This window comes from Chiloscyllium plagiosum, chromosome 14, assembly GCF_004010195.1.
Source record: "Chiloscyllium plagiosum isolate BGI_BamShark_2017 chromosome 14, ASM401019v2, whole genome shotgun sequence".
Taxonomy (NCBI): domain Eukaryota; kingdom Metazoa; phylum Chordata; class Chondrichthyes; order Orectolobiformes; family Hemiscylliidae; genus Chiloscyllium; species Chiloscyllium plagiosum.
This window is the reverse complement of record NC_057723.1, coordinates 10368354-10391082: the sequence shown is the minus strand read 5'-3', so window position 1 is coordinate 10391082 and position 22729 is coordinate 10368354. Positions and strand designations below refer to the sequence as shown.

General features: G+C 43.1%; 1 protein-coding gene across 1 annotated transcript; it reads right to left on the bottom strand.

The window, feature by feature from the left end:
• Positions 1-2548: 2548 nt before the first annotated feature.
• On the bottom strand, positions 2549-22723 carry LOC122556479 (magnesium transporter NIPA2-like). The gene is made up of 6 exons (XM_043703152.1): positions 21643-22723; positions 15933-16175; positions 12926-12982; positions 7861-7951; positions 6450-6610; positions 2549-5794 (listed from the first exon to the last, which is right to left on the bottom strand). Exons 1-6 carry the CDS (start codon positions 21683-21685, stop codon positions 5178-5180), a joined length of 1212 nt encoding a protein of 403 aa, XP_043559087.1. The 5' UTR covers positions 21686-22723; the 3' UTR covers positions 2549-5177.
• Positions 22724-22729: the final 6 nt, after the last annotated feature.

The window sequence follows — 22729 nt, the reverse complement described above, 5'->3', positions numbered from 1 at the left end:
CCGTCCCCCGGTGTACCTCACTGTCACCCCGGTGTACCTCACCGTCCCCTCCACACCCACGTCCCCCCGGTGTACCTCACCGTCCCCCGGTGTACCTCACTGTCACCCCGGTGTACCTCACCGTCCCCTCCACACCCCCATGCCTCCGACTTTAACTCACCGTCCCCTCCACACCCCTGTCCCCCAGTGTACCTCATCGTCCCCTCCACACCACCGTCTCCCAGTGTACCTCACCGTCCCCTCCACACCCCCGTCCACTCAGACTTCACCTGAGAAAATATATATTAGATTTGACAGGAGTAAAAAATGGGTTCACCAGAATATTATGAGGCCATTTTGCTCACAGCAGCGAGTGAGAGTGTCAGAGAGTCAGCAGACCACTGTAAGCTCAGCTCAAACTTGTGCTCCAAATGAATCTGGATTAGTCCCATCCTGTAAAGGTGCAGGCTTAGGCAAGAATTTATATTTTTTTCTTGGGAAAGTCACTATTGTGAGAGACAAGTGAGTGTCTATAGTTGGCTATATGTACTTCCAGGAGGCATTTAATAAAGCCCTGCATTTGAGATTGTTGAAGTCAATGCAGAGGAAAATCAAACAGTGCCTTAATGCCAGTAGTTAATAGGCAATGTGAGTGTGTAATCAGTGAGTGCATAACAAGCAGTGTGGGTATAACGAGCAAGACACATGAGGGAAGGGGAAGGCAGGATATATAAAGGAGCTGATCTACCTGATTTTGCTTTTATCATAAGGAATTTAGCCTTCTGACCTTTGTTTATAGACAGCAATAGGGGCAAAGAAATCTACGGGCACTAAGCGCTGGGGTGAATCAGGTTTTTCCAATCAGTTAACCAATGAAAAAGTTTGAAAAGAAGCCTCCTAAGCTGGGTGGGTGAAGTGAGAATGTGCTGAATTCCACTGTGGATCTTGTTTATATCAAGATAGAGTGATTTTATCAGTTTATTTAAGTGGCTCTTTTGAACAATGGAAACAATAATAATCACTTTGCTCCACAGAGATTTACTGTGTGTTCACTGTTGGTTGTTGTGTACAGTGTGTTCCAGTTCCCTGCATGTCATGCAGACCATTGGGAATTAGTGTGTTTGGTTGCTGTACACATCACGGAGGATGACAAAACAGGAAAAACATCCATGTTTTGCCATGAGCAAATCATATGCAGTCTTAGGAAATGGCCATTAGTCCCCAACAAGTCTGTCCTGTCACTGTCAATCCCATTTTCTCTCCTTCCCATCCTCCCTGTCAAGATCTCCCTCAACCTGACCACCTCCCCAGCTCCAACACCCAAGCTCCCTATCCCTCAATCTCACCTTCCTTACTAACGTCTCGCCATATCCTTCAGCTTGGTAAACCAGTTTTACACCCATCCCCTTGGAATGCCAAGGACCCTCGTGTGGCTCAATGGTAATGTCTCTACCCCTGGACCAGGAAGCCTGCTCCACAGGTGTGGAATAACATTTCCAAACAGGTTGATTAGAAAAATAAGTTCAAAACAAAAAGGGCCTTCTTGGGTTGCAGTGGTATTTTTTCGTACCCCTGGACCAGGACGCCCAGTCAAGTCCCACACAGAGGTGTGCAGTAGCAGCTCTGAACAGCACTTGAAAATACTTACTGCTGTGGTGGCCAAATGGTTAAGGCATTAGCCTTGAAATCTAAAGGGGTCTCCCCGCTCAGGTTCAAACCCAGTCACAAGCAACAAATGGTTAGGTCTCTTCTGGCACAGTTGGTTCAGCAAGGAAACCTCGATTCAAGTCCCTACCACCTCAGAGGCAGCTTTGTACACACTGATACAGAAAATGTCTAAAATGCTGGTGTTAGTTGGTAAAGGTGCTCTCTGGTAGTACAGTGGTACTGTCGCTATCCCCAAACTGGGAGGCCCAGGTTCAAGTCCCATCTGCACTGGAGGTATGTCATAATATCTCTTTACAGATTGGTTAGGAAAAATAAGTTAAATTAAAAAAAAAACAAAATATGCATCCATGGAAGGTAATAAAGGCAATTCCACTCCCGACATCCACTTTCCCAACAGGTTTCAGCGGACAATGGATTCACCCTCCACTCCGACCTATCACATTCCTGGCTACCGTTCACCCAGCCCAACACCCCTCCCATTTATCTCTCAGCACCCCTTGGGCTCCCCCTCCACATTCCTGATGAAAACCTTATGCTCGAAATGCTGACCCTCCTGCTCCTCAGATGCTGCCTGACCAGCTGTGCTTTTCCAACATTAGACTTTTTGACATTGGTCAGCAAACCTGGCTGATATTCATTCCAGATATTCCTTCCTGAGGCTTGGGCACCATCTGCGGAGATCAGCTAATGCTGCACAGTGCTAAGAATCAGACACTTGGTAGGAATGGGGGCTTTTGCCCGAAACATAGATTTTCCTGCTCCTTGGATGCTGCCTGACCTACTGTGCTTTTCCAGCACCACTCTCATCTTGACTCTGATCTCCAGCATCTTTCGCCTACTTGGTAGAAATGACCAACCAGTCAACTCCAAAAGGAAACTTCATATTAAAATTAACTCATTAAACATTTCAGTTCATTTTTATTATTCTGTAGAAACTCTTAATATACCAAGCCAAATATTTATTGTGGCTTCTCCATTTACAATTTGCTTCTGTTTGACATTAAACTGTGAATGCACTCATCACTGAGGAATCATAATGCATTAACAGGCATCTTTACAAAAACAATGTTACAAAAATATATATGAAATAGAAAAATACAAACTTAAGATTATTTTCATCTTGCTCCAACACATTGACCATTCAGGGTACATTCATTCACACAAAGATTAAAAGTGATCAACATATTTCCCTCGTCTAGTTCCAAATCTATATCCATCTTGCAGAACCCAGAACCGAATTAAAGGCCCTGACAGAAATATTCACATTTTGGGGCCTGACTAAACTGGGAGCACATTAAGGACTACACTTGCAAGGAAGTGGAAATAGAAAATATGCAGCAGATTAAGCAGTATTTATGGATGGAGAAAAACAATTAACATTCCAGATTGATTGCCTTTCAAGCAGCCTGGCTTTCCCAGTTCTTCCAGCATTTTCAGATTTTGACCATTTGCAATATTTAACTTTTCTAACATTCCTAAAATTTTGTTACCTTTTAAGTATTTCATAGACTTTTCCAATATACTTCACCATCTGGGTCAATGTTGATACAATGGACTGAATGGCCCCATTTGCCGTTATTCTGTGAAACTGCCCTTCTTTAACTTCCTAGTCCCAGTGTAGCAGCTCTGTTATTGCTTCAACTGATGTCGCTAACTCAGCTCACTCCAGGGATACAGCGCGGAATCTCTGGTCTGAACATATAATGCCCAGTTGGAATACTGAACCATAAGGCTAAAGTGTAAACATGAAAGGAGATGCTGAAATACGCATTCTCAGAAACAAATGGTAGTTACATTGCATCCTAGGAAATAATGGCTACAGATGGAAAAATTAGATGTTAGAAGTAGAAAGTCTCTGGCTACTGTTCCCTGTTGGATGAAGATTTGTTTAACTCTCATGCCAAGAGCACTGAAGAAGCACCTTCATCATGCAGAATGACACTGTTCAAGAAAAAGCCACACCATTACTCTTCAAGATAACTGAGAATGGGTAATGAATGACAATCTTGCCTTTTCTACTCTCTCCTAGGCAAAAATCACACTAATCTCAGATTTAAAATTATGAATTGAGCTAAAATCTACTGGGGTTTTTTTTGAGAAACAGTGTTCCACATTTGTACCTCTCTGTGTGTGAAGAAGTGTTTCCCAGTTTCCCTTCTGAACGGCCTGGGTTAATTTTAGGTTAGATCCCCTTGCCATAGAAAATTCTACAAATCTCTATCTATTTATTAATTCCTTTCAAAACTCTAAAATCCTCAATAACATTATCAATTAACCTTTAACATTCCAAAACAACTCAAGACTAGATTATGTAATCTTTCTTCAATGTAACACTTGGAGCCTGAATAATATTCAGGTCAACCAGCCTCCGACAGCATCAGGTTTGAATGATGCAGGGGGGTTCACTGATTTTTTTGGAAAGCCGATTTACTCTGAAAGAGGTGCAACACTCACTGCTATCTCACTGATATTATAAAATTGTCCAAAGTGCAGACATGAATAAGAGAGTTGAGAAAAAGCTAGTACGCACTGCCTTGATAATGTGTCAGTCTTTGCATATAGCGCTGACTGTATTATCCACTGAGCTCATAGATTGTAGGTTTCAGAATTTTAGAGTCCAAACTCCAGAGTTTCATCTCAGCTGACACAGCAGTACTGAAGGAGTGCTGTACTGGCCAGTGTTCCCATGATCTGTGGGACTCAGTTCCACACTGGACAGGCTTTTCAGCTCCATACATATATCTCAGTTCAAATCTAATCCTTTCTTCACGTGGTATATACACATACATAATACACACACATACATAATAAGGACCACGAGCAGGGATAATGGGCGACTCATCCCTCCCTGGTCTGAGGCATTAATGTGAACTGTACTGCCTTGTCAATTATGATGAGCAAGCAGCACAGGATGACTTTTTCATGAACTTGAAACCAGCCACAAGCAAATAATGTAATCATATCTGATGGCAAGAATCACTGACAAGTCATAAAAGCCATCTCATGATAATGAGAAAAAAACTTTCAATTGGAATTTTGTTTGATCAAAACAAAATGAGAAAGGGGATAGGTTCACATGAAAACTGGTTAGATTGTGGCATTTCCCATGGCATGATCTAGCAGCAGGGCTGATCTGTTTGATTCTGGCATTTGAGCAGCCAATCCTGATGAGAGACAGAATAGAATGATCATGGATAAAGTTCCACCGCTCAAAAATTATTTAAAAATGCTACATACTTCACAAGAGATGTGAAATGTAAAACAGGTGAGGGGATTATTGAAAGTCAGACTTGGTTTATATCTGACCAGCTGACTTATATTGTCACCACAATCTGCAGCATAGATTCTAGACTGAATTAAATCCCTGTGGAATGAAATGACCTCACTCCAGGTCATTGGGCACACTGTATATTACAGTGTGTTCACATGATAAGGCACTGCATCAGAACACTAAATAATTCCATAGTCTGCCTACATCTGGTTTTCATAGTTGCACTTTTTTCTTTAAATTGTCCAAGAATCCAAAATCTTCAACCGTAAATTACAAAGACCCTGGGTTTCTCTTCGGTGAAAACTGCATTGTCCGTGCTTTCTATAAGAATGTGCTTGTCATCTAATTTAAGCATAGGAGTGACACAGACTCCCTCTTGTGACTTGAGTGTCTTTGGCAAGTTCTTCAGGCTGAAGTTCAGGTCTTTAAAGACGTGAAGCATGAATACACCAAGGATGATGGTTCCAAAGCCAGTAACAGTACCCACAATGTCGATAGGAGACATGCTGTACCACTCTTTAAATAGGATGACCGATGTGGTGATAACCACCGTGGTGAAGAACACATAGTAAATGGGGTAGACCACTGAGGTGTTGAAAATGTCAAGGGATTTATTCAAGTAGTTGACCTGGGTGATGATGGAGGCTAGTAGCGAGAAGATGAGAATCCAGGTTAATGGATGTTTGTACACTGGGAGATCAGCAAAGTACGCTCGGATGGAAATGTCAATTCCTTTCACAGAGGAAACAGAGAATGCCCCAATGAGGGAGCAGATGCTAATGTAGACAAGGATGTTGGTGTGCCCATGTCTAGGTGCCGTGTAGAAGATGAGGAAGAGCACTGTGATCAGTAAGAGGCAAGCAAACACCAGGAACCCTAAAGAACAAAACATACATTGAAATGGATTATTATTCCTGTTTACCCATTGGGAACACACCCCACTGTTGCCATCCTCGACTGTCCCTCTTAAGCCCATCTGCTGTCCCATTGTAATACTTGGACTTTAAGAAACCGATAGGGCTTTGTTTTATTTTTGCATTCTGGACTCCTAGGGAATTGAACACCTTTGTATGCAAGGGTGTGAGCAACTGGTTAGCAGGTTAAAGGGAAAGTTAATAGGTCTACTGGTGTAGTGGTTACTTATTGGTTTAATAATCCCAAGGAAGTTAGCTCAAAATCTACCAGGGCAGTTTGAGGATTTATACCCCATTTTAAAAAAAATTCCAGAAATTGAAACGTTGGAAACAGTAAAAGTGACCGTGGAGTTGTTGGATTGTCATAAAAACCCGCTGGTTCACTAATGTCCGTTTTGGGAAGGAATCCTGCATCTTTACTCAGTCTAGGCTGAAATGCAGTTGACTCCCAACTGCAGTCTGAAGCTAGCTCAATTTACATCTATCCTGAAGTGGTCCAAAGAGATCTCCCACTGCCAGGGGTGAGCAATCAATGCCAGCCTTGCCACCAACATCCACAAGTGTGCATTAATTTACTTAAAAAATTAATTAAGCCCCAATTGTCTTCCCAAACTAACCTGGTTCCTTAAGTTTCAGTGCCATTTCTTCCAGTGTTTTCACCTCCTCCTCTTGAGGTGCATGAATCACCATGATGGTTGACCCTAGAATGCACAGCACGCATCCCATCTTCCCCAATAGGTTCAGTCTCTCTTGCAGGAGGTAGGATGACAACACAGCACTGTACATTGGAGTGGGAAGGGAGGAGGAAATAAGGAGAGAAATCAGCAACAGAAAAGCATTCCAAACATCTTACTGAATAAACAAATCTCAATGAGTCCAACTTCAGAGTGGTATGGAAATAAGGGAGGTGAGGTATTATCTGATGGTATATGGAAGGGTGAGTTGGGGGACAGAAAGGACATTATTGACAAGGTTCTTTATCAACAGTTTGATTTATCTGCTGCGACTCTCGGCTCTCCTAGACTAATCTGGGCCAGCACTAAGGAGTGCCACACTGCTGAAGGTGTCACTATGGAGAAGCCCGTTCTACCTGTTCTAGGGTGGAGAAAACAAAAAGGTAATGGGATTAGTAACAGGATCTCCACATAGAAATTAATCTCCTTTAATTTGACTCTCTGAAATGCTGTACGGTGGCTCAGTGGTTGGCACTGCTGCCTCACAGTGCCAGGGACCCAGGCTTATTTCCAGCCTCTGATGACTGTGAGGAGTTTGCATGTTCTCCCCGTGTCTGAGTGAGTTTCTGCGATGTGCTCTGGTTTCCCCCACTGACTGAAGATTTGCAGGCTAGGTGGATTGGCCAGGGGAAATTGTCTACAGTGTCCAAGAATGTGCAGGCTACGTGGGTTAGCCAAGGAAAATTCAGGGTTGCAGGGATAGTGCGGGGGATGGGTCTGGGTGGGATGCTCTTCAGCTGGTCGGTGCAGACTCAGTGAGCTGAATGACCTCTTTCTGCACTGCAGGGATTCTATACATTCTTCACCATTTACTGAGGACATTTACTTCAAAGAATGAGGTAACATTACTGTTGTTTGTATCATGTGGGTGTCACTGGAAGGGTTGTCATCTATCTTTAAAGATTTGTCTTGGTTGTGATGGCTTCCACAGTGGACCATCCTGCAACATTGGTAAAAACAATGACTGCAGATGCTGGAAACCAGATTCTGGATTAGTGGTGCTGGAACAGCACAGCAGTTCAGGCAGCATCCAAGAAGCTCCTTGGATACTGCCTGAACTGCTGTGCTCTTCCCGCACCACTAATCCAGAATCCTGCAACATTCACAGTCACTTGTAGTGACAGATATTTAACAAAGTCAAATGTTCCAGGGACACTCACAAGAAGGTAACCAAATACAAACTGAGACAAGGCCACATAACGAGCGACTACGCAAATTGAAAAATGGTTTAATGCAAATTAAAATTCTAAAATGCCAGGATTGCAATGGCACCTGTCGGCCTCATTGGGCATACCTGACCAGGACACTGAGTGCTCCGAGTGGAGTGACAACTGTTGCCGGAGCAAAAGCATATGCAGCAAAGTTCATCGCTTCTCCAATGCCCACTGGAAGAGACAGAAGACCCAGAATTAATACATTGTCTGATATGAAATATTAATTTACGGCAGTGCCACTTTTTAGCTTCTTGTAAAAATTGTTCTGGGGATGTGGCGATTCCGGAGTTTATTTCCCAGCTATACCTTGAGAAGGTAGTGGTGCTGAACCTTCTCTTAAAGTCCACATGGTGTAAGTGCTCCCACATCATGTTAAGAAGGGAGTTGCAGGATTTGAACAGCAATACTAAAGGAATAGCAATATATTTCCAGGTTGGAATAGCGTGTAAGATTTGGAGCCAAACATCCTGATGGTAGAGGTGGTGTTCCCTTGTACCTGCTGCCCTGGTGCTTCCACATGGTGACAACCTCAGGCTTTGAGAGGTGCTGTCAAAGGAGCCATGGTGAACTGCTGCAAAGCACCTTAGTGGTATACACTGCTCTGCAACCCTGTGGCAGTGCCAAAGAGAGTGATTTCCTGGATATCTTAAGCGTTTTGAGTGTTGCTGGACCTACATGCATGCAGTATACTGTTAGTTTGAGATATATACATTGTGGAGACCCTACAATGAATCAGAAAGTGAGTTACTCCTTACTGAATAACCATCCACTAACTTTCTCCAATCACACAGCACTTTTAAAGATGATTAACTTCAAAATGGAGGAAATTATCTTGCCCAGCGTCACATATGGTGGCTGACTATAATGAGGCTACCAGGAGTCAATGAGTCCCTTTGGTTACAAATCTCTATAACAATGGTATTTTAAGGTTTCATTACTTTATAATCAACAACAAAGTTTTAAGTTCTTTTGAAATAATAATAAAGAAGAACAATGGAAATCAAGTGAAAGGGATGTTCAGATGGATGGCCAAAAGCTTAGTCAAACAGCTACGTTCTGAGGAGTACTTTAAAATAAATGAGGTGGAGAGATTTTGAGAAAAAAATTCCAGAGTTTAGGACCAAAGCAACTGAAGTCATGGCTACCAGTTAAATTAAAATCTCAGATATGCAAAACGCCAAAGGAATACAGAACTCTTGGAGGTTTGTGGGAGTTTAAGAGGTTAGAGATAGGGACGGTACAGTCCTAGGATAGAGTGGAAAAGAAAGGTGATTGTCAGGGTTGGAGGATTTGAGCTATGGGGGAGGTTGAATAGGCTGGGGCTGTTCTCCCTGGAGCATCAGAGGCTGAGGGATGGCCTTATAGAGGTTTATAAAATCATGAGGGGCCCTTATAGAGGTTTATAAAATCATGAGGGGCATGGATAGGGTAAACAGACAAGGTCTTTTCCCTGGGGTGGGAGAGTCTAGAACTAGAGGGCAGATGTTTAGGGTGAGAGGGGAAAGATATAAAAGAGACCTAAGGGCCAACATTTTCATGCAGTGGGTGGTACGTGTATGGAATGAGCTGCCAGAGGAAGTGCTGGAGGCTGGTACAATTGCAACATTTAAGAGGCATTTGGATGGGTATATGAATAGGAAGGGTTTGGATGGATATAGGCTGGGTGCTGGCAGGTGGGGCAAGATTGGTTTGGATATCTGGTCGGCATGGACGAGTTGGACCAAGGGGTCTGTTTCTGAGCTGTACATCTCTATGATTCTAATTTTGAGATTAAAACATTGCTGGACCAAGAACTAATGGATACTGCAGAAACTGACTTGATGGTTCTACAGGACTTAGCGAAACTTAGGATTCAGGCAGCAGTTTTAGAAGAACATGTATTTATGTGGGATGGAAGCAGGTAGGCTAAGCAGGATAACATTGGAATTGAGTCTGGAAGAAATAATTGCAACACCTCAGGTGGATAACTATCAAACTCCAGAGTGTCTTTTGCTGCAAAGCTGGTTTCTAATGCCAAATTAGGAAATAAATCATTAAAAGTGGTATGATTCAATAGATCTGGGTTCCAACTGTTGCGATCAAATTTGAGGAAATTGAAGAGGCTTGTTTTGTTTATGTTCTCATTGTATTGTCTACAGACTCTGGCATCCAACAACTCTGCCATTGAATTGAAACTGACTTCTTTCAATTGGCTCCTTGTTGGACTTGCTTCAATTTCAACAATACTTGAGAACATTACTTCAAACAATTAAATCTCTTTCTTTTAGCTATCAGATCTATGTCATGTTAAATGATCTCCAAATCAACAGCATAAACACCACCATTTCAAATGATCCACTCAAACATTAAAAATGAAAACCTTTTTTATCACAGTTATTAAAAACCCAAATTATTTAATTTAACTTGGAAGTTAGGAAACATTTTACCACAGAAAATTTGAAAGTATGGGAATCTCATTCACAAAAATAGTAGTAGATGATGGGCAGCACAGTGGGCAGCACGGTGGCACAGTGGTTAGCACTGCTGCCTCACAGCGCCAGAGACCCGGGTTCAATTCCCGCCTCAGGCGACTCTCTGTGTGGAGTTTGCACGTTCTCCCCGTGTCTGCGTGGGTTTCCTCCGGGTGCTCCGGTTTCCTCCCACAGTCCAAAGATGTGCAGGTCAGGTGAATTGGCCATGCTAAATTGCCCATAGTGTTACGTAAGGGGTAAATGTAGGGGAATGGGTCTGGGTAGGTTGTACTTCGGCGGGTCGGTGTGGACTTTTTGGGCCGAAGGGCCACTGTAATGTAATCTAATCTAATGATATATTTAAACCTAAGATTGAAAAATTTTTGCTAGCCAAGGATACTAAGGGACATGAAGCCAAGATGGGTGAATGGAGTTAGATCACAGATGAGCAATGATCTCACAGAATGGCAGAGAAGGCTCCAGGGGCTAATTGGTCTCCTCCTGTTCCAGTGCAAACTTTGATCAGGTTCATTTCACTCACGATATTCCTGGCTTTTCCCTGTTCTGCCTGCCAGTCACAAAAGGTTTCAAGTAACACACAGGACACATCGTGATTCCTCCCCAGGGTCCCACAGGTACACAAAATAAGCCAATGAGTGTAACAATAAGACTACATAACAGCACAAAAGTGAAATATGGTCACGGTGAATTTTTACAGTTAATACATGACGGCTTTGTAACTTTGTGAAAGAGCCAACAGGAGCAATTACAAGTAATAGAGCCACATATCACCAGCTCCAAGCTGGGTCAAGCTTTCAGGCTTTGATCAGGAGGACAATAAATTTCAAAGGTTGGCAAGGTTATAAAAACCCAAACAAAACTGCTAATTTTCTTTTTAAAATTGGACCAACTCTATGTGCTTGAGAAACTTTGTCAGAGTGACCTTGTCAGCCAGGAGAGTGCAAGAGCTGGTCTGTTCTTTCATTGAGGAGTTTCCAAATGCAACGGGCCAAAGTTACTTCTCCCTGATCGAACACAACTGCAAAGCAACTCAAAAGAACGAAAACAATTTTTCAGAAAGTGATGCAGTAAAAGAAGGGGCCATTCAGCCAACTTTGCCTGTGCTGCTGCATTAAGACAGTGAAGGGAAATGGCAGAGATATAACAGAAGTGTAAAGGAAGGGGAAGTGTCTGGAAAGGAAATTGAAAATAGCAAGAAAAAAAAGTATAATAAAGTTATTTTAAAATGAAAGATGAACTAAGGCGACTGGAAGTGTGATACAGTGAGAGTAGGCCATCTAACTCTACACAGGACGCGAAAGTGGAAAACTAGTTCTTTTTCCTCAGTTTAACTTTAGATAATACAGAAATGACAATTAAAGTGGAAATGGAATGAGAGGGTCTACTAGAGGTGAGTTGCAGCAGTCTTCATGTTGTGACCAGTGTGGTTGCTGAGCAAATGGAGGTAAATAAATCACAAGAATTGAACAGGATTCAATCAAACATCTTTGAGGAAATCATCATAGAGTCTTATAGCACAGAAGACTATTTGATCCACTGTACTGTGCTGACTCTTTGAAAGAGCTCTCCAATTACTCCCATTCTCTTCTAGAAATGACTATTATCTGCTTCCACCACTCTTAAAGAGACAAAAATACTCCAGATTCTGGAATCCAAAATCGACAGGCAGGAGGTTGGAAGAACACAGCAAGCCAGGCAGCATCAGGAGGTGGAGAAAAAATGCCTGAAACGTCAACTCCTCCAACTTCCAATGATGCCTGGCTGGCTGTATTCTTCCAACCTTCTGCCTGCCTATTCCACCACTCTTAAAGGCAGTTCCATCCATTTAATAAAAACTTGCTATATAATTTATTTTTCTCATATATTGACTCTGGTGTTTCGTTTTAATTGCTGCTTCTTAAATGCCTAACTTTAATTTTAAGATGAATCTCCCTTCCTTATCTTGATAATCTCTCTCTCTCTCTCTCTCTCTCTCCCCCCACTGCTCTGTGTCCTTGTTGTCTGAAGGTTATGAAGTGGCAAGCCACAGTTTATATCATAATGTCATTATGGGACAAGGTGAGGTAGGACTTACCAGTCAGTATAGTGTCTGACCCCACACTCTGGTTTTATTCTGCACCACACTTCAGCTACCCGTCTAACCCAAACTGCTCTTTCCTGTCCATCTAGCATATTAAATCCTCATAATCATTCAACAAATTTGTTGATCATCCTCAATCTACAAAAAATCGAGGGGATACAAATCAAGAAACAGGCTAGACAGCCCAATTGGCAATTATGCTTGCACGAGCATCCTAACATTCTTTTCACCCTTTCTCAAACATAGTGTAAACAAATCCTTGCTAATGCTTTATTTAATCTGTTAATGACCTTCATTTATTGACGTCTTTCACTTCTGGACTTATCCATAAGTAGGAACTTACTGTCTTATTGATACCCTTCATATTGTACCCATCTCCTTTCAAAGTAAAATTAAATGATGAAAATATAAAAAAAAGATTGTGTGTGTGTTTGCATTTGACCAAAAGTAGCTAAGAATCAGTGGAATGATAAATTGACCAGTTCACTAAAGCTTCCTAATTAAATACTGGACACATCACACTAACAGAAAACGGTCTCTTATTTCAGCAAACACTGATAGGAGTATTCACTGTTCCCCAGATCTGTTACTTACTTGTTAGAAGGCCAGCCCACCACATCCAATCCTTCAGGTAACCATGGCCACCATCTCCTGGAACAGTCAACAAGAAAGTCAACTTTGTTTACACAACTGCAGATCCTGCAGCTCACAAATACGTGATCTCGCGGGAGCCTTATTTTGATCAAGGAATGTTTGAGATTCTGCCAATATTTACCCCTAAATTAACACCACTAAAATGGCTGATCTGGTCATATTGCTGCTGGTGGGAAAATTATGTGCACAATTCCCTCTATTACAATAGTGCCTACACTTCACTGAATGTAAAGTTGGTCTGAGGTAGTGGAAAATGCTATGTGAATGCAAGTTCATTCTTTGTCAAGAGAAAAAAAGAACTGCCAGAGATTTGCCAAAGTAAGCCAATTCTATGCTGAATTTTCCATGAACTCACTGGGTTCTGGAATTCTTAGCCATTACAGAATATCTTCAGGATACATCTAAAAAACACATCAGGGCATCAAACAAAGGCCTGCTTTTGCCGGTTTTCTATAAACATTTTATGATAAAAATATCAAATATTTCTTCAGACATGAAATCTGGGCAACTTTGGCAAGGCGAGCATTGACTGTCTCCCCGCCAAACACTTTTGACTCGGTGATGGTGAGCTGCTTTCTTAGACCTCTGCAAGCCACATGTTGAGATATACCCATAAGTGCTGTTCCCTGGACTTCTGTGTCGTTGATGCAGGAACATAGAAGAAGTAGTAGAACAGATATAAATTAAGACAGTGTGTGAATTGTTGCGGGACTTAGCTCTGGTGGGTTTGCCCATATATCTGTTGTCCCTGTCTGAGCTGGCACAGTCAGAGATTTGAGAGATGCTGTTGAAGAAACTTGGGCAAGTTGGTGTCATGCATCTTGTCGATGGCACACACTACAGTTATGGTGCATCACTGATGAGGGAATGAATGCTTATACTGAAGGATAGTGCTACTATGTGCAGGATGGTGTCAAACTTTGAGTGTTACAAGGACTGCACTCATCCAAGTAAGTGGAAAGTATTCCATGACGTGTAGATGGTGGAAATACTCTGGTGATCCACAAATGAATTACTCACCTCAAAGCTCCCTTCTTCTCAACTGCTCTATAGTCACAATATTTAAAGTCTGATTGTGTTAAGTTTCTGTTCAAGGCAATGGCAGGGGTATTATCACTGATTGGTTAATCCAGAGACCCAGGTAATGATCCAGGCACCCAGGTTTGAATCCTGCCACAGCAAATGATGGAATTTTAATTCAGTAAAAAACCTGGAATTAAGAATCTACTGATGACCAATTGTTGGAAAAACCCATCTGGTTCATTAATGTCCTTAAGGGAAGGGAACTGCCATCCTTACCTGATCTGGCCTACATGTGACTCCAGACCCACAGCAATGTGAGCAATTAGGGATGGGCAATAATTGCTGGCCTAACCAGCGACACCCTCATCCCCTGAACGAATAAAGGAAAAAGAACATGGTGTTTATTCTAAACTTTATTCATGAAATGCCAATGGTGCTGGGGGGACAATTATTTATTGTTCATCTGCAATTGCCTTGGAGGTGATAGGTGAGGTGCTTTCCTGAACTGCTTTAGTTCAAGATTTATCAAGCAGCTGATAGTTCTAAATTAGAAGAGTAGAGCTTTAAGCAAGTGTGCCAAGAAAATATTTTTTGTTCAAAAGCCAGCACCAGTTCTCAAATCTCCATTTAAAGATAAGGATAATTTCCAACTGAGCACCTTATCACACACACTGAATACCAAAGTAACTGGGTATTGGTATATATATCGTTGTTAGGGAGGGAGTCCTAGGATTTTGAACTTCGTTGCCTCTTTTGTCCATGTTTGAACCAACAGTGTAATGAGGTCAGAAGGTGAACTGGCCTGTCGGAACCTAAACTGGGCATAAGTGAGCAGGTTATTGTTGAGCAAGTGCCCCTTGAAGTGCTGTCAATAACACTTCCATCACTTTGCTGACCATCAAAAATAGACTAAAGGGGTGGAAATCGGCCTGCCATTCAGCAATAATATGCTTTAAACGTGAAAAGGAGATGGCTATTTCCTGTCACTTATGTAACCTGAATGATAATCTCAAGCCAACGTTGCATATTGCTGCCTTGATGTCAAAGGCAATCACTCTCATTCACCTCAAGAATCCAGCTCTTTTATCCAGTTTTAAATCAATGCTGAGAAGTCCTGGCAGAACAGAACTGAGCATCGGTAAGCAGATTATCAATGAGTGAGCCGAATGGTCAATGACACCATCCTGAGATAGCATGATAGTATAGTAACTGGTTGGTTGAATTTGTCATGCTTTGTCCATAGGATATAAGTTCTTTTGAGAGTTTCTTAGGATGTGGCCATTGATAGCAATGACAGCATCTTAATGATAATCCAGAGCACTGCATGGTCCAAGGGCCCATCTGGAGGTAATTGCACATTGCCTTAGGGGGTAACCCAGGGAGTGCCACACTGTCCAAGGAAGCCATCCAGAAGAATGGTTTGGAGGGAGCCTGCACTGACTGAAAGAGCCGTTCCCAGTGATTGAGGAGACTGCCCCCGGGGAGGGCTGCACTGACAAAGGGGGTCACCTACAGGGAGCATCACACTGACCAAAAGAGCAGACATTGGTAAAATTTATAGAGTGGTATAAGGGAGACGAGCAGTGGAGTCCTCCCTAGTGTTCAAGGCCAATAAGGATCTCTCAATTAAAATAATTTGCAGATGATACGGTCATTATTAAACTGGGTGTAATATTTTCTGTATTACCCCAGTGACCACGTTTCAAAAATGCAAACTATAGTTCGCACGAAATACTTTGTAACATCCTGGCAGATTGATGATCAGTCCTGTACGAATACGTGTTCTCGCTTTTCTGATTCTGACAAAAGGAAAAGAAAACCCTCTTGAAGAAGCAATCATCCCATGAACCAAAATAACAGCAGCTTCCTCCAACTGTCTCGAATGGAGAAGGGACACAGGGTGGGAACTGTGACAAACCCTTACCTGCCCTGGTGCCGCCTACTTCAGCCAATCGGAGCAGTCCTTTCTTCTTTAGAATGACACTGATACCGATGAGGCAGCTGGAGAAAATGGCCAAGGACAGGCCAATATAAAAGTCAAGTGAATTCCCTGCTTGATCCAATGCCAGAGATGCATTCAGGGAAGAGCTTGCTAGATCCTTCACGTGGATGATCTGACACACGGCCTCACAGGAAGTCGAAGGGCACATTAATGTTACGTATGATCCTGTAGGAGAGCAAAGGGAGTTTGAGAAAGTGGAATCCAAGCGCGTTTACACTTCCTTCTTATCTCAACTCTTCTGGGTTTTGCTAATACAGTCTCCCTCAACATTTGGGCCACGGCTTACTTCTGTGGCTTCCAGTCCCTTGTGTTCTATTCCCCTGGGCAGAAACACCAGCATTTCATAGAGTCATAGAGTCCCTAAAAGCAGGCCATTTGGCTCCTCACGTCCACACCAACCCTACGAAGAGCATCCCACTGCCTCCCCAAGACCCACTTCCCTACCCTGTAACCCTTGGTAAAAACAAGGACTGCAGATGCTGGAAAACGGAGTCTAGATTAGAGTGGTGCAAGATAAGCACAGCAGGTCAGGCAGCATCCGAGGAGCAGGAAAAAAATCAACGTTTCGGGCAAAAGCCCTTCACCAGGAACAGAGGCAGGGTGTCTGCAGAGTGGAGAGATAAATGAGAGGGGGGTGGAGGTGGGGAGAATGTAGCATAGAGTACAATAGGTGAATGGGGGTGGGGATGGAGGTGAAAGGTCAGAGAGGAAGGTGGGAGAAGGTAGCAAAGAGTACAATGGGTATTTGGGGGTGGGGATGAAGGTGATAGGTCAGAGAGGAGGGTGGAGTGGATAGGTGGAAAGGAATATAGGCAAGTAGAACTCTATACCCTGCATTTCCCTGCATTTCCTTTGTCTAATTCACCCAGCCTACACATCCCTGTACACTAGCATGGCCGATCCACCTGACCTGCACATCTCTGGACTGTGGGAGGAAACTGGAATACCCAGAGCAAACCCAAGCAGACACGGGGAGAATTTGCAAACTCCACACAGACAGTTGCCCGAGGGTGGAATCGAACCCAAGGTTCCTGACGCTGTGAGGCACCGCTGTGACACCATGCCACCCTTTGGCCTTTTTGATGATTATCTGTACCTTTTCATGCCATGTTAATAAGCTATTTGCCTAGACTACCTGAACCCCACTTCAACATTTTGGATCGTCACGTCCTCTACCCATTCAGATGCCTTTTAAATGTTGTAATTGTACAAGCTTCCACCACATACTCTGGCAGATCATTCCATACACGCACCACCCTCTGCATGAAAAAGTTGCCCCTTAGATCCCTTTTAAATTTTTCCCCTCTCACCCTCAACCTATGCCCTCTAGTTCTGGACTCCCCCACCCCAGGGAAAAGACCTTGTCTAATTACTCTGTCCATGCCCCTCATGATTTTGTAAACCTCTATAAGGTCACCCCTCAGCCTCCGATGCTCCAGGGAAAACAGCCCCAGCCTATTCCAGCCTCTCCCTATAGTTCAAACCTTCCAATCCTGGCAACATCCTTGTAAATCTTTTCTGAGCCCTTCAAAGTTTCACAACATCCTTCTGATAGGAGGGAGACCAGAATTACACGCAATATTCCAAAAGTCGCCTAACCAATGTCCTGTACAGCCACTTGTCCACAATGCAGTGTGCAAGTTGGATGCCACATTTCATACAACAGTGGCCAACCTGCAAAAAACACTTAATTGACTGCAAAGACCTTTGGGATGTCACAGGGATTAGAATTATAGAATCATTCAGTAGAGGGCCACTAAAACTCTGCTAAATCTACTCTCATCCCATCTTCCAGCGCAAGGCCTATAAGTCTTAAATGTGAAGTCATTTCAAGTGCTCATCCAAGTACTTTCTAAAGGTTTTGAGGTTTCCCACCTAACAACCCTCCCAGGCAGAGCATTCCAGACCGGACTATCCTCTGTATCTTTCCTCAACTCCCCTCCAAACCCCCTGCCTTTCACTTTAAAAATACAACTCCTTGTTACTGACCCTTCAACTGAGGAGAACAGCTGCTTTCTATCCACTTTGCCCATATCCCTCATAACCATATGTACCTTTACCAGGTCTCCACTCAACCTTCTGTGCTCCAAAGAAAACAACTCAAGGTTGTCTAGCCTCTCTCTATAGCTAAAGTGCTCCATCCCAAACAACATTCTGGTGAACCTCCCCTGCACCCCTTCCAATGCAACCACATCCTTCCTACATGGTGGTGACCACAGTATTCCAGTAACAGGGAGGCAATGACCTGAATGTTGCAAATAGACTATTAATCTCAAGACCCAGTAATGTTCTGGGGTTCTCGGTTCAAATCCCACGATGGCAGATGGTGGAAATTGGAATCAATAAAGAAATCTAGAATTAAGAGTTTAATGATAATCCCTGAAAAAATGTTGCTTACTGTTGGGAAAAAAAGACATCTAGTTCACTAATATCCTTCAGAAAAGGAAACCTGCCATCCTTATTTGGTCTGGCCTACATGTGACTCCAGACCTCACTGCAACGTGGTTGACTCTTTACTGCCCTAGGGCAAATAGGGATGGGTAATAAATGCTAGCCTAGCCAGAGACTGCCACATCTCATAAATGATTTCTTTTAAAAGCTGTGGCCTCAACCAAAGTTCTGCACAGATTCAACATTACTTCCCTGCTCTTATAATTAGTAATGATAGCCATTAAACAAATGCAAGGTTTTCTTTTTCACAATTCATTCTTCAGACCCATTAAACTGGAAATAAACCAAGGAAGAAGATCCTGACAAAGTCATAGTGAAAGAGAATTCAGGCAGTGAATGGACTAGAATTCAATAAAGAGTAGGTACAAGAGGCTGGCTATGTCTGATGTTGATAAGGAACCAAGGCTGGATGGGTTAGATTTGGAAGGAAGAGTGGAGCTTGTGGAGGCGCCCCCCCCCCCTCCCCTCCCCTCCCCCCCCCCCCTCCCCCTTAGATACAAAGGTGATGCCAGAGGTTTGCAGAATTGAAAATGTTGTCGTCTTGTTTAAACAAAAACAAGGGTGTAAGGATAAACCCAGCAACTGTAGGCCAGTTGATTTAACTACATGGTAAGAACACTTTTAGAAATGGTGATCCAGGACAAATTAAGAATCAAAAGGATAAGCATGTATTAATTAAGGGCAGCTATGTGTGAAGAACTTTATTGTTTTAATAGCCAACATCCATAGTCTTAGTGATTTATTATTGTATCGGACCGCTCCATCCAAGCTATCAATGTCTCTTTGTAATGTTCTGCTTCCCTGTCTAAATACTGCTTCCACTAAACCAGGTACAGTCCATTTTAAAAGTTGAGCTGTTTGCACTAAACCAACAGTTCACCTTAAACTAACAGCAGTATTGTTTAACCTGCTTCATTCAATAAACAAATGAACAATACAGCATTTAAAGGAGGCAATTCCATTCATCACACTTCCTGAGCTCAAACATTACCCCTATCGCATATCTGCTGACTAACAGCAACCTGTGAAAAGGCTGAATCTACACCTCACCTACTCATTGCATAATGACCTTTTCAACCTACCTAATGCCTGACTTTATCACCAATAATTTTAGGCTCAAAAATGATGTCTCCAAACCAGATCATTGAGAGTTAATTGAGGAACGAGCAATTGAAGTGAAAAAGTGCACAAGAATCAGGCCGAGTGCAAAAACAGCTTGTTTTGACTGGGGGCAGTGGAGACTTTGAGGGTTGATGGGAACTACCTGCTTGTGCAGTCTACACAGACCCATGTACGTTTGAGGTCTGTAAAAGTACTGAAGGTACTATGAAATGGTGATACAGCACACAACCAGAATATTGTTAGTATCTGGAACTCTGTCCCACCTGTTGGTCTTTCCCCATTAGTCCAACTTCGTGAGCCCAGGCCATGGACTTTCACCATTGCAGTGGGGTTGAAGAGTCTGTGCCCTGGAAACTGAGATAGAGCTCCAAGTGCTAGCCATCACCTAGGAACCCCCAATGGGCAGTGGGCAGTGAGACTCATTTGTTGAATATGTCTCAAGAAGTTCAAGCTGATAGACTGACTCATTGGTTTACATATATCTACAGTAGATTAAGCTAATAAATTTGCTTTATAACAAAGTGCATGCGTCTTCTTGTAATTTTCTTGATGAGACCTTAAAGAACCCATTAGGCATTTGCAGCTTAACAATACAGCACCCCACATGGAAATACTTCCCTGAGCAAGATCGACAAGGAGACATCCTTTGGATCACGGAATGGGAAACACAGGAAATCATTACCAAATTTATCTGTTGAATGGCAGGCTTTGAAGGAGCACAGTGAGTGTGGTCCTTGCAACAGGTTCAGGAGATTCAGACCCCCCTGCACAGCTGAATGGACCCCATCTCTACTGCTGAGCACAAATCTCTTATGCACCTTTGGAGAAATATAAATAATGCTGCACATTGTAAAGGACTACCCCCATCTACCACATTCCTGAGGGCTTATGCCCGAAACGTCAACTCCCCTGCTCCTTGGATGCTGTCTGACCTGCTGTGTTTTTCCAGCTCACGGTTTAATTTGTTTTCCTCCTATGCCCCGTGGTTGTTTTGACACTCATTTCAAACTGGTCTCCTCTGGTTACCAACCCTCTTGCTAATGAGGGCAATTTCACTTCATTTACCCCGAAACCCGAGCATCTCGATCAAATCGAAAACCAACTTCACTCTGTTTTAAAGAGATTAATCCCAACATCTCCACAAAATGGAAATCTTTCATCCCTCTTGTCATTCTAACGAATCTCCCCTGTGGCTTCTAAAACCTTCATAACTTGGATAAAAGTGTGTCCAGAACTGATACTGCTTCCTGGAGGAAATCTTCCCTTTTCTCAAAGAGTGACCCTCCTGATTAGCAGTTGGATTCAGCCAGTTAATGAATTCTCAACTCTCTTGATGTGATAATGTCGCTGATTTCAATGATCCTGGATCCTGGAATTCAATGAGGTTCTTTGCATTCTCACCAAACCTGACTGAATCCACCCCCTAACTTTGCCCTTCACCCCCTCCCCCCCCCAGGAATCCCCCACCCCCAATCCTCACCCCTCCCACACCAACCCTCTGCCTAGCTCCTGCTTAAGCAGTTCGATCCTAAACACAGAAGTTGTGATAACATTGTCCAGGGCACCCGAGCGATGGTTTCAAACAGCTTAATGCGTCGGTCAAAGGCATGTCCCAGTGAATTTTGATGCAATAAAATATGCAGTGAACGAAAAAGTCTGAAGGAGCGAACAAGAACCTTTAGGTGGAGGGTAGTTAGTGATAGCTTTTGGCCTGCCCAAATTCAATATCGATTTATTATTGTCACATGTACAGAGTTTTTTATTGCAAAAATGTACTTTATTCATAAAAAAAGTCTCTATGAATATACAATGTTCTGCACAGTAACATATCAAGTGAAAAACCAAACATAAGGTTGACTCTATCCCAACAAACCAATGGCATCTCTTACACATACCGGACTATATTTGCATGTCCAGGGTACTGAGGCACTAGGAGGGTGCGATAACACAACGGCTCCGCATTTACAGAGGTACAGTGGAGTCGGGTCTCCCTCCAGCACTAAGCTCTTTAGAAACCTGGTCCTCTAATCTTAACTGGTGATCTTTACAGTGCACTCACCCTTGGAGCAGTTGTGTTCCGCCATCACAGTAGCTTCTTGCATCGTTTAAAACCTTCGTGCAGCTTCTCATTAGAACAGGAGCACAGCAGGTATCTCCTTCTCTGAGTGTGTGTGTATCTCTGAAGGCTACAGTGTGAACTTCACCCCAGCACCTGCCTGAAGCACCTCCCCTCTGCTGATATTCAACCAGTTACCAGGCTCCTTCAACCAAGAGACAGCGTCAAATTTCTTTAAACTAGTTCTGCAACTAGCTGCCTCAGCACAGCCAACATTTTTTTAATGTTTGAGTGGGGTGAGGGAGACAGAAATAAGACAATAATAAAGAAACAACAAAAAAACAACTGGAGATTTTGTTCTGAGGTTGACATTTCTACTCCAAGCTGGTGAAACGCTTTTTCTTAAGTTTCATTAAAACTGATTCCAGGGTGATATGATGGGAAGCGTTTCAAATTCTAGAGGCATGGGTCTCATTTCCAGTAGGTGAGGGGTTAGCATGGGGAGGAGATTAAATGTAAGATTATAGGTGTCAAAAGAACAAGGGTGCTAGCGATTTATTTGTTTTTCTTAACGGAGCTTGTTGGGATTTACACTGCCTGAAAGGGCAGAGCGAGCAACAGTAACTTCCAAACAGGATTTCAATATTAGAATTTCAGCAGTTTAGAGTTAATACAGAAAAATGGTAGCAGTGGATAACAGAAGGCAGGATGAGCTGTATCAGTGTGAACATTCTATAATGTAGCACAGAGTCTGGGCTGGAGGGGGAAACTGAGTACATCAGACAGAATCAATAGGCTGAAAACTCCCAGCTTTCATGGGTGAGGCAGAAACTGGATCAATATTTAAGATTAGGGAGAGGTGGGTGAGATAATCAGCAGCAAACACTCCCTGCCGACCACTCACCTGAAGCCTTGTGAGTTGGGAGGTGGGGGAGGGGTGAGTGGGAGTGAGGCCTGGTGTGTGTGTGGGGGAGGGTGAAGCCCAGTGTGTGTGGGGGATGAAGGCTGGTGAGTGGGGGTGAGGCATGGAGAGTGTGCATGAAGCCTAGTGAGTGGGGGTGAAGCCGGGTGTGGGTGTGTGTGGGAGTGA

Coding starts and splice junctions, on each gene's coding strand:
- LOC122556479 (XM_043703152.1), bottom strand. CDS start 21,685: ATGCAAGAAGCTACTGTGATGGCGGAACACAACTGCTCCAAGG. Junction 6,611..7,860: donor GCACTCAGTGTCCTGGTCAG/GTATGCCCAATG, acceptor TCCAATGTACAG/TGCTGTGTTGTCATCCTACC. Junction 5,795..6,449: donor ACTGAAACTTAAGGAACCAG/GTTAGTTTGGGA, acceptor TTTGTTCTTTAG/GGTTCCTGGTGTTTGCTTGC.